Source organism: Apodemus sylvaticus, chromosome 19 (assembly GCF_947179515.1).
Source record: "Apodemus sylvaticus chromosome 19, mApoSyl1.1, whole genome shotgun sequence".
NCBI classification, from domain to species: Eukaryota; Metazoa; Chordata; class Mammalia; order Rodentia; family Muridae; genus Apodemus; species Apodemus sylvaticus.
This window is the reverse complement of record NC_067490.1, coordinates 1,173,820-1,186,189: the sequence shown is the minus strand read 5'-3', so window position 1 is coordinate 1,186,189 and position 12,370 is coordinate 1,173,820. Positions and strand designations below refer to the sequence as shown.

Here is a 12,370-nt window from a genome sequence, read left to right as displayed (position 1 = left end):
TCCTTTGTCTTCTTTGCAATCTATTTCTATTTTTTCTTTGGCATAATGTAGAGGGGTGGCCAAGCCAAGGTTTTTACAAGTGTCAGAAATAAGGCTTTGACCTGTTGTAGTTAAACCTGTTTTTCCTCTCAGCTCCATGCTCCCAGAAATACGACTCAGACTCAAATTATATTTACAAATACCTTGACCATATAGCGAGGCTCTTTTCTGACTAGATTATAACTAACAATACCCATTTATTTTAAGCTGCATTTTGCCATGTGACTGGTTACCTGTGCTCAGGGACCATGTGTCCATGTGTCTGTCTCCTCACCTTTCTTCAGGCTCCTCTCCCTGACTACTTCTTTTCCAGAATTCTTTCTCCTCATAATGTGCCACCTCTATTTCCAGCCTAAACCATAAGCCATAAACTTTTTAATTGACAGGTGAAGCATCCATATAATACAGAGGATGATCTCTCTACAATTCCCCTTTTTAGTGCAATACAATGTTCTTTTCTCAAATATAAATTGAATTGTAACAATTATGAAAACTGTAAGTTATGATATATATTTATAATGTCTGGACATTTATATTTGGCAACTTAGGTAAAGTTTTTGGCTTTTGTAGTTCTGCTTCTGGCTAACTGTTTTGATCAACTGAAGTATGTGAATTCAGAACATGATTCTTTGTGTTTGAAAGCTCACCTTAAGAAAGGCTTGGTACTACACTGGGATCTCAAACACCCTCTGTATTCACCAACTGAATAACAAAGAATTTCTCTTGCCTTAAACCCAAGCCCAATACACTTTTCTGATCAATGCCTGACAGCAACATAAATTTAATTTTTTTAAATATTCAAAATATTCTTCCTAAACTGTAAAGTAATTGTCAACACCTTTAATCCCAGAACTTTAGAGGTAGAGATAAGTAGATCTCTGAGATCAAGGCCAGCCTCCTCTACATATTAAATTTCAAGACAGGGAGACAGGCAGGTCTACACAGAGAACTCATGTCTCAAAATATCAAACGTGTGTGTGTGTGTGTGTGTGTGTGTGTGTGTGTGTGAGTTTGTGTGTGTAAAACCAAATATATATAGGTACACATATATAATGTATTATATGTATTATATTATATATGTATCATAAAATATTTCTTCTGATATCTTTAATATATTATATTCATACAATATATTTTAATATATTATATATTCTTCATGTTTAATACATAGAGCTGTATTTTCTACATTGCATATTAAACTAAGATATTAAGAAAATAGGATTAAAGTCCAAGAGATCTCTAATGGGGAAGATGAACATGTAACAAGCAGAAATGTTCACATCTATTATTTTTTAACGTTTCATTGTATTTTGAAAAATATTGTTGCTTTTTGCAAATATTCTGCTTTCATGCATTCGTGCCCTTTATTACTTACATGTTCAATGCAACAAATATCTGAAATCTCACACTTTCTCACACAGTTAACTTGGACTGATATAATCATGATTTCCTTTGATTGTAGATCAATTTCTAAAACTGTGTGGCTATTCTGACATCAAAATGTTTGAGAACTGCTGATTTATTGGCCTCTGGGATGGGCTCAGAGGATATTGTGACCAGGATGAGGGGGAAAACAATCAGAGTAAGCAACTTGTCCCCAGACAAGCTCCTAGTATCCCTGACTCCATGATGAATCTGAGTTGGTGATGCGGGGCTCGAGAGCTTCCTCTTCCAGGAGTTCATCTTCCCATGACTCAACATGATTGGGAATTTTTAGAGAACCTATCAGTCTCCTTCAAATAAAGATTTATTGTAAAGGGAACATTGAGTACCAGAAACTCAGTCTCCACTGTTCATGCAGGATGAAGACCTTTGTCCCTGAGGCTCTCCTCCTGATGCTCCTGGTTGTGATGAGCCTGACCCAGCACCCAGAGGGCAAGTGTATCTGTCAGGAGAAAAAGGACCTCACCTGGAAGAGAAAAAAGAATGCATCTCCCCTGGGGCAGCATCAGGAAAACCTAGTCCCCAACTTAACTCAGTCACCACTTTATGTTCTTTCTCCATTGTACATTCTGAGCCTTTCCCCTGCTCTACTCCAAATCTAACCGCACCCAATACCTGCTTGGAATCCTGGGAGAAGGGTTTAAATTTCACTTTGGGTTGCCTGTAGGTTCAAACTCTCTGCTCTATTTCCAAACCGTCCTGACCTGGCCTGACTTCTGTAACTCCAGTTCATCTTTTCTGACTATAGGGACCACACACAGTACCGGGGATACAACAGCAGAGGAAAGAGCCCAGGTTGGAGCCCTTATTACCATGGTTAGAGTATTGGGAGAAGCAGACAGAGAGAACTCTGAGACTCACAAAATACTTCAGAGAGGAACTGAAAAAAGTGTTGTTCCACCTCTATAGCCATAATGCAACTGGTGAGACAACTCCACCAGAAATCCCAACATTCTTGGTTAGCTGAAGGGGTTACCCCTAGGCACCATATCAGAGGTTTACCCCGGAAAATATTACCCATGAAGACTATATGATCCGGAGAGCTCCTGTCCAGATTTAAGTCCAAATTTGGAGGTTAGAACACTATCTGGGTGGGGTGTACTCACTGAAGGGTCCTGCCAATGACTGAACCCAGTGAGAATGGCTGAGAGAGGGGTCTTGGCTAGGCTATCACACAATCTGCAATGTGCTCTGTGGCGGGTACTACAACCAAGGATACTATAATGGCCACAGTTACATCACACTGAAAAAGCATTTGAATCAGTCAATAAGTCAGCTGAGATCCTCAGGAGTGAGTGGGAGGGGGACAGTTTGGCTAGTGAGCTGAAGTCTTCCCTGAAGGGACACAGCATGGAGTTGCTTCTCATGCATATGAACTATAGGAACAGGTATGAATGAAAATACCCCCATCTGCCCAGAGACTGCAAGGTAATCTGATAATGTCTGAAGAATTGCGTGGAACCTCTTTCCTGACATGAGCACCCCACTCTGCACTGAAGCAGATATAGGACTCAAAATGATACCTACTACCCACTACCCAAAGAAAGTGCTGGGAAGTTGATCCACAGTAGTATATTCCCTGCATTGAGGAAGAGGGACTGGGCTCCTGCAGATGGCTGGCCAGGGAGCCTAGATGACTTGATGAATTCAGTGAGACACATTTGTTTGAAAGTATGTGAGCAGCATGCTAAAGAATGAAGCCTCAAATAAGCCTATGACACCTTCCTACACCAACATACCAACACACACACACTCACACACACACACACACACACACACACACACACACACACAAATATGGGTGTAATAAGCAGACAAAAAAAAACAGGCAGACAGACACACACTGAGAGTGCTCAAGTCACTTGTTCATATTAACACAAATTTCCAGTGGAATAATTTGTAAGTATTAAGAAGTTAAGTGCCACTACTGGCGGCCTATGCCTTTAATCTGAGCACTTTTTAAAGTAAATATATCTCTAGGAGTTCAAGGACAGCCTGATCTAGGCACTGAGGTACAGGCCACAGATAAGACAACAGTGAGAGAGACCCTGTCTCAAAAATCAAGATACATGCAAGCAAACATACACAGAAAAATTAAAAAGGAGTTGTTAAGTATATCGTGAGAAATTTAAGTGCTCAAATAATACTAATGTTCTCCTGGGGGGGTGGAAGGGCTGCTGTGAAACCCATCCATCAGCTCACACTTTATATTTGATTAGGAAGAGAGCTTTGCCCTCCAGTCTGCTTTGTCACCTGACCTGGTCTGAGTCAAGGGTAGGGCAGCTGACAGCAGCAGGACATAAGCAAGGGACACTGTGGCTATTACCTTTGGGAATGGTGAGACAGAATGGTGACTTTCCCCTGTCATTCACTCTGGTAGTTGTGTGTACAGTAGCTCATGCTGCTCTAGGAACCTGTCACCCTAGGGAGATGAGTCCCAGCTTCAAATCATCATTGTCCAGGCAAGAGCATGCTACATAGCTAAGGAGAGGACAGTGTAAATGGAGATGTGGAAACTCCCAGTGCTGGCCTTCAGAGCAGAAGCGCCTGCCTGAGGCCTTCAGCTGGAAATTCCAGCCTGGGAATTTGCCCTCACCTGCTTCTTCTGGCATCGAGCCCCATTTCAAATTTTTATATTCACTCCTTTCTTTTCTATCACTGGGAGTATGCCAGCATTTTAATTTTCTCTTATTTGTGAGATATTGATTAATGTAGCTGGGTTGGACAGGGGTGTGACACGTAGCTGAGGAGTCTCTTGAACTTCAGGAGCTAGTTTACAAGCTTTGTCACTGTTACTAATGCCAGTATCTTGTTAGTTATGTTTTTATGGGGTGCCAGGGTGATGGCGCCCAAGGTATTCTGTATCTTTGGCAAGGACCCAACCGAGCAACATTCCCAGCTCTCAGTTGTTTTGAGTATCTGCGTGGATTTGCAGAGGTTACTATATTTATCTGCATCAATACATCCTATAATTAAGATATAACTGACTGAGATCTCATTGACATACTAAGAGTTACTTATAATACTCATTCACTGGTGACAGTGTGGGACATTTAAAGACAAGTGTCAAATATACCATAACAAAAGAGCTTTTCTTTCTATATTCTTTGTTTACATTCAATGATTTTCCCTTTCCCTGTTCCCCCTTTCCGATAAGTCCCATAAGCCCTCTTCCCTCTGCCCATTCCCCTATCAACCCCCTCCCACTTCTCTGTCCTGGTAATCCCCTACATTGCTGCATCAAGCCTTTCCAGGACCAGAGCACTCTACTTCCTTCTTCTTGGGAATCATTTGATATATTAATTGTGTCATGGGTATTCAGAGTTTCTATGCTAATATCCACATATCAGTGACTGCATTCCATGTGTGTTCTTTTGTGATTGGATTACCTCACTTAGGATGATATTTTCTAGTTCCAACCATTTGCCTAAGAATTTTATGAATTCATTTTTAATTGCTGAGTAGCATTCCATTGTGTAAATATACCACATTTTCTGTATCCATTCCTCCATCGCGGGACATCTGGGTTCTTTCAAGCTTTTGGCTATTATAAATAAGGCTGCTATAAACATAGTGGAGCATGTGTCCTTATTGCATGCCGGGGAATCCTCTGGGTATATGCCCAGGAGTGGTATAGCAGGGTCCTCCAGAAGTGTCATGTTCAGTTTTCTGAGGAACCGCCAGACTGATTTCCAGAGTGGTTGTACCAACTTGCATTCCCACCAGCAATGGAGTGTTCTTCTTTCTCCACATCCTTGCCAATACCTGCTGTCTCCTGAGTTTTTAAATCTTAGCGATTCTATTATGAGGTGAAATCTCAGGGTTGTTTTGATTTGCATTTCTCTAATGACTAATGATGCTGAACATTTCTTAAGGTGCTTCTCAACCATTTGAAGTTCTTAAGGTGAAAATTCTTTGTTTAGCTCTGTATCCCATTTTTTAATAGGGTTATTTGGTTCTCTGGAGTCTAACTTCTTGAGTTCTTTGTATATTTTGGATATTAGCCCTCTGTCAGACGTAGAGTTGATGAAGATCTTTTCCCAATTTGTTGGTTGATGTTTTGTCCTCTTGACAGTGTCCTTTGCCTTACAGAAACTTTGTAATTTTATGAGGTCCCATTTGTCAATTCTTGATCTTAGAGAATATGCTATTGGTGTTCTGTTCAGGAACTTTTCCCATGTGCCCATGTCCTCAGGGTCTTCCCCAGTTTCTTTTATATTAATTTCAGTGTGTCTGATTTTATGTGTAGGTCCTTGATTCACTTGGAGCTGAGCTTAGTATAAGGAGATAAGAATGGATCAATTTGCTGCTGACCTCCAGTTGAACCAGCATCATTTGTTGAAAAGGCTATCTTTTTTTTTCACTGGATAGTTTCAGCTCTTTTGTCGAAGATCAAGTGACCATAGGTGTGTGGGTTCATTTCTGGGTTTTCAATCCTATTCCATTGATCTACCTGACTGTCACTGTACCAATACCATGCAGTTTTTAACACTATTGCTCTGTACTAATGTTTGAGGTCTGGGATACTGATTCCCCCAGAAGTTCTTTTACTGTTGAGAATAGTTTTAGCTATCCTAGGTTTTTTGTTATTCCAGATGAATTTGAGAATTGCTCTTTCTAACTCTATGAAGAACCGAGTTGGGATTTTGATGGAGATTGCATTGAATCTGTATATTGCTTTTGGCAAGATGGCCATTTTAACTATATTAATCCTGCCAATACATGAGCATGGACGACTTTTCCATTTTCTGAGGTCTTCTTTGATTTTCTTCTTCAGACACTTGAAGGTCTTGTCATACAGATCTTTCACTTGTTTGGTTAGAGTCACACCAAGATACTTTATATTGTTTGTGGCTATTGTGAAGGGTATCATTTCCCTAATTTCTTTCTTGGCTTGCTTATCCTTTGAGTATAGGAAGGCTACTTATTTGCTTGAGTTGATTTTATAACCAGCTACTTTACTGAAGTTGTTTTTCAGCTGTAGGATTTCTCTGGTCTAGTTTTTTGGGTCACATAAGTATACTATCATATCATCTGCAAAGAGTGATAGTTTGACTACTTCCTTTCCAATTTGTATCCCTTTGACCTCCTTATGATGTCTAATTGCTCTAGCTAGAACTTCAAGTACTCTATTGAAAAGATATGGAGAGAGAGAACAGCCTTGTCTAATCCCTGATTTTAGTGGGATTGCTTCAAGTTTCTCTCCATTTAGTTTGATGTTGGCTACTGGTTTGCTTTATATTGCTTTAACTATGTTTAGGTATGGGCCTTATATTCCTGTTCTTTCTAAGACTTTTAGCATGAAAGGATGCTGAATTTTGTCAAATGCTTTTTCAGCATCTAATGAAATGATCATGTAGTTTTTTCTTTGAGTTTGTTTATGTAGTGGATTGCATTGATGGAATCTGTATATTGAACCATCCCTGCATCCTACTTGATTATGGAGGATGATTGTTTTGATGTGTTCTTGGATTCAGTTGGCAAGAATTTAATTTAGTATTTTTGCATTGGTATGCATAAGGGAAATTGGTCTGAAGTTCCCTTTCTTTGTTGGATCTTTGTGTGGTTTTGGTATCAGTGTAATTGTGTCTTCGTAGAACAAGTTGGGTAGTGTTCCTTCTGTTTCTATTTTGTGGAATAGTTTGAAGAGTATTGGTGTTAGGTCTTCTTTGAAGGTCTGATAGAATTCTGCACTAAAACCATCTGGTCCCATGCTTTTTTTGGTTGGGAGACTTTCTATGACTCCTTTTATTTCTTTAGGGGTTATGGGACTGTTTAGTTGATCTATTTGATCCTGGTTTAATTTTGGTATTTGGTATCTGTCTAGGAAATTGTCCATTTCCTCCAGATTTTCCAGTTGTGTTGCATATAGACTTTTGTAGTAGGAGCTGATGATTTTTTGAATTTCCTCCATTTCTGTTGTTATATCTCCCTTTTCATTTCTAATTTTGTTAATTTGGATACTGTCTCTGTGCCCTTTGGTTAGTCTGGCTAAGGGTTTATCTATCTTGTTGACTTTCTCAAAGAACCAGCTCCTGGTTTTGTTGATTCTTTGTATGGTTCTCTTTGTTTCTACTCAGCCCTGAGTTTGATGATTTCCTCTCTTCTACTCCTTCTGGGTGAATTAGCTTCTTTCTGTTTCTGGGCTTTCAGGTGTGCCATTAAGCTGTTAGTGTATGCTCTCTCCAGTTTCTTTTTGGAGGCACACAGGGCTATGAGTTTTCCTCTTAGCACTGCTTTCATTGTGTCCCATAAATTTGGGTATGTTGTGCCTTCATTTTCATTAAATTCTAAAAAGTCTTTGATTTCTGTCTTTATTTCTTCTTTGGCCAAGGTGTCATTGAGTATTGTTCAGCCTCCATGTATATGGGGGCCTTCTGTTGTTTTTGTTGCTATTGAAGACCAGTCTTACTCCATAGTTATCTGATAGGAGACATGGGATTAGTTTGATCTTCTTATATTTGTTGAGGTCTGTCTTGTGACCAATTATATGGTTGATTTTGAAGAAGGTACCATGAGGTGCTGAGAAAAAGGTATATTGTTTTGCTTTATGATGAAATGTTCTCTCTCTATATATATCTGTTAAATCTAATTGGTCGAAAGCTTCAATTAGTTTTACTGTGTCCCTGTTTAATTTCTATTTTCCTGATCAGTCCATTGAGGAGAGTGGAGTGTTGAAGTCACCCACAATTAATGTGTTAGGTGCAATGTGTGCTTTGAGCTTTAGTAAAGTTTCTTTTATGAATGAGGGTGCCCTTGCATTTGGAGTATAGATGTTCAGAATGGAGAGTTCTTCTTGGTAGATTTTTCCTTTGACCAGTAAGAAGTGTCCTTCCATGCCTCTTTTGATGACTTTAGATTGAAAGTCAATTTTATCTGATATTAGAATGTCTACTCTGGCTTGTTTCCTAAGACCATTTGCTTGTAAAATTGTTTTCCAGCCTTTTACTCTGAGGTAGTGTTTGTCTTTGGCCCTGAGGTGTGTTTCGTGTAAGCAGCAAAATGTAGGGTCCTGTTTATTTATCCAGTCTGTTAGTCTATGTCTTTTTATTGGGGAATTGAGTCCAGTGATGTTAAGGGATATTAAGGAGTAGTGATTATTACTTCCTGTTATTTTTGTTGTTATTTTTATATTTGAGTGGTTATCTCATTTTGGGCTTGATGAAAGAAGTTTACTATCAGTTTGGGAGGCAGCAGGATCCAGAGGACCTAGAATAATTACTTGGTACTTATCTCCGATAGGTGTCCAGAACTGTGACTGCAGATCCAGATAAACATGATGGAAGACTGCACATGAAGAGGGCAACTCGAATCCTGGGTTTCTGTTCTAAGTAGAAAATTTCCCTCTGACTTCTGAGAGCTGAGCCACAGGTCTCTGCCATGTCTGTCATTGCAGCTCTGCATCTGTGCACTCTATTTTAATGTTGATTTCAGTTTGGGAGACATTCAAGTCCTCGCCATCACCGTAGTGTGATTTTTCTGTCATGTCTTTCTTTACGATTTACATGTATTTTAAGGGTGTCTGAGTGAAACAATTGAAAATTTAGGGCATTTTACAGTCTTCCTGAGGATCCATCAGTGATCAAGTTACCTTTTTTATGAATGGACAGGAGAGTGGGCTTGATAGAGGCGTGGCAAGACCACACAGTAGCCTAAATTCAGGATATGGATGGGGTAATCTGCAATGTTTATGAATGACATGAACCAGAACAGAGAGGAGATGCTGGATTTCCCTTTAGGAATATGGACTTCTCATACTGACTGAGTGGAGATGAAGGATTGAGAAATATTGGAGTCCGACTACAGAGTCATTATGCATGGACATTGAACAGGCTTGAGAGAGGTCATGGTTCACAAAGCAAATGGAAGGTCCTGCTGTTTAATTCACAGACTGGACTGTCCTGAATGAAGGTTTAGCCATCTGGGACTAATCTTCAGAGGACAAGAGCTCCAGCCACAGAGAACATGGAACATTTTCTATCTTTACCTCTTCTAAGCAAAATTATTTTCCATAGTCAAGCTGTGTGAGGAGTGATTTCCTATATTCAACTTCCAGGTATGTCGTCACAACTTCTGACTAATCTAACCCTTCCCACAGTTGTCTGAGCCTCTCAACTGTCCTACCAACTGTAGTCAAAGTCCTCATGTCACCATTCATTGAGATTTAATTGGGGCCATTGATGCCTAAGAAATCTAAGAATCCATGACTGAAATCCCTTCATGGCAGTGCATCTGAGCTGCAATTGAGCTGCGAAGGGAAGGCCCTAGAGAGATCTCCTCCAGGCATTCATCTTTCCATCATCAAACCCCAGCGGCCTCTATCACTACCTTTGGGAATTCTTAAGAGAAACCAATCAGGCTCCTCCTTTCAGGATTATGAAATGAACAGATAGTAGCAGACTCTGAGTCTCAGTCTCCACTTTTTAAACAGGATGAAGACCTTTGTTACCAAGTTTCTCCTCCTGCTGCTACAGGCTCTGCTGGCCCTGTCCAGCCATCGAGATGGTGAGTGGGGTTGTCCATGTAGAAAGGACACGCCTTAGCAAACAAAGGACTCCAACTCTAGGGGTGGAGCACCCAGAAGCTGTCTTTACCCTAGCCTAGCTAGAACCTACATTCAATTCACCATTTTACATCCTACCATTGCCTCTTGTTTCTTAACCCTACCTATTCCTGGGGGCTGTGTTGTGTAGCACCATGGGGTCCTAGTATGGGGTTAACATCTAAAGACTCACTATACCTAGGTACCAACTTTCTTGGCTTTTTCCAAACTCTCTTCACCGTGCCTGGGCTGCCTAATCCCCAGTTCATCAGTGTTGGCTTTGTAGATGACATACAGTTTGAGAGATTCAACAGCAGAAGAGATGTTCAAAGGACAGAGCACTGTGCACCATGGATAGATCAAAAGAAACCAGAGGACTGGAAGGATAGCACAGACCAGGTCCTGAGCTATTTTCAGGATTTCACAGAAGTACTGCAAAGGATGCTCAAAATCTACAACTACAGTTCAACTGGTGAGTGAGTCCCACTCAGAAATCTCAAATTTCCAGTTTTCCATAGGCCTGATCCTGGACTCCATGTCCAAGATTTCCCCCTGGAAAATGTGGTCCATGGCTCAAGAGAGCCATGGGAGACTTCTAAATTTCTGTTCACTTTAGACTAAATTAGTCCACTTAGAAAGGGTCTATGAAAGAAACCATTTCTCTGCAGGGTCCTATCCATTGTTAGGGCCTGTTGGAGTGGCTGAAATTAGATTCTTCTTCAGGATATTATACAATCCAGAGGAGGTATGGCTGCTATGTTCTGCCTCGAGGGTATTTCAGTCATGGATTCGTTGAAGTATCCTTCAATGACCACGATTATATCAGGCTGAATGAGGACCTGAGATCTTGGACTGCAGTTGGCAAGTTTGCTGAGATTCTCAGGGAAGAATGGGATTCATTAGATGTAACAGAAAATGTGAAGAATTACCTAGAGCATCGATGTGTGGACACACTTCTCACAGAGCTGGAGTATGGGAAGGAGATTTTGCTGAGAACAGGTAAGGAAAGACACTGCCCCATCTGTTCTGAGACAGGAGCTCCTGTCCCCTGAGGGTTTTTCCTCAGCAGGGAGAAACTGAAATACTAACTCTATCTTTAATCAAAGGGAAAGAGGGCTTGTGGCTTTCTTGAATCAAAATGAAAGAGGGACTCTCCCTAGTGCTAACATTCTCTAAGGAGAGTTCAGTCTGCGAATTAAGCAGCAGTTCCTTCCATTTAATTTGTGAACCATAATCTCCTTCAGGCCTGTTCACTCTCCACGTACAATGAATTTGGGGTCTATTCCCAGTGTCTTTGAGTCTTTAATTTTCTCCCATTCTGACCCAGAATTCAATCCTCCTACAGAGAGATAGATATAGCATTTCTTCCTCTGACCTGGCTCATGTTGATTCTGAAACATTCCAAGGAACAGATTACCCCACCCATATCCTGAATTTAGTATGCTGTGTGGGGCTGGCATCTCTCCCTATGGATAAATCTACTGTCCACCCTCACAAAGTTACATGTATATTGATTGATCCCCAGAAAGAGTGCCAAATGTCCTCAATTTCCAATTGTTTCCCACAGACACCCCCAAACTACGTGTGACACGTAAGGTCAGACCAGACATGAAAATCACTCTGAGGTGCTGGGCCTTGAACTTTTATCCTGCTGAAATCACCCTAATCTGGAAAAGGGATGAGAGCAACCAAACTGTACAGGTGGAGGTGTCAGAAACCAGGCCTTCAGGGGACGGAACCTTCCAGAAGTGGGCAGCTGTTGTGGTTCATTCTGGAGAAGAGCATAGATACAAGTGTCATGTGAATCATGAGGGGCTTCCTGAGCCCATGACCCTGAGATGGGGTAAGGACTGGAAGTGAGCATGGATACTCTTCTGATAAAGTGGGAGTCTTCAGGGACAGCTATAGCAGGGGCAAGTTAGAGAGCTGAAGGTCAGAGTCTTCACTCTGCTTCCCTTCATTTCCTTCCCAGAGCCTGAGACCACCATTCCCTTTATGCCTGTTGTCATTGCTGTGATTCTTGGAGCTCTGCTTAGGGGAGCAATGGTGACTTTTCTGATATGGAAGAGGAAGTCTAGAGGTAAGAAAGGGTCAGGGTCTTAGGTCATGTCTCCAGGGAAATAACAATCACAAGCTGTGAGAGTGCCCTGTCACATGACAGTAGATTTCATGCACACAGCTGCAGTTCATACAGGGCAGATGTGCTAAGAGTAACTCCATTGTGAATCATAAAGAAAATAATGAACAGAATCATTACTACAATGACAGAGATAGCAGAGACTTTCTCAGCCCTCAGATGTCAGAATGACATTCCCTATTTAGAATAAGCACACAGGGATCCAGATA

The 12,370-nt window shown here is 40.9% G+C and overlaps 1 protein-coding gene across 1 annotated transcript; it reads left to right on the top strand.

The window, feature by feature from the left end:
- Window positions 1–9,914: 9,914 nt before the first annotated feature.
- LOC127669770 (class I histocompatibility antigen, Gogo-A*0101 alpha chain-like) lies at window positions 9,915–12,127 on the top strand. The gene is made up of 5 exons (XM_052163978.1): window positions 9,915–9,987; window positions 10,227–10,496; window positions 10,748–11,023; window positions 11,592–11,867; window positions 11,997–12,127. Exons 1-5 carry the CDS (start codon window positions 9,915–9,917, stop codon window positions 12,125–12,127), a joined length of 1,026 nt encoding a protein of 341 aa, XP_052019938.1.
- The last annotated feature ends 243 nt before the right edge of the window (window positions 12,128–12,370 follow it).

What these genes read in the sequence shown, in the direction of transcription:
- LOC127669770 (XM_052163978.1), top strand. Translation starts at nt 9,915, where the DNA reads ATGAAGACCTTTGTTACCAAGTTTCTCCTCCTGCTGCTACAGGCTCTG. An exon ending in CTACAACTACAGTTCAACTG is followed by an intron (nt 10,497 to 10,747) that starts GTGAGTGAGTCC and finishes ATTCTTCTTCAG; the next exon opens with GATATTATACAATCCAGAGG. An exon ending in GCCCATGACCCTGAGATGGG is followed by an intron (nt 11,868 to 11,996) that starts GTAAGGACTGGA and finishes TTTCCTTCCCAG; the next exon opens with AGCCTGAGACCACCATTCCC.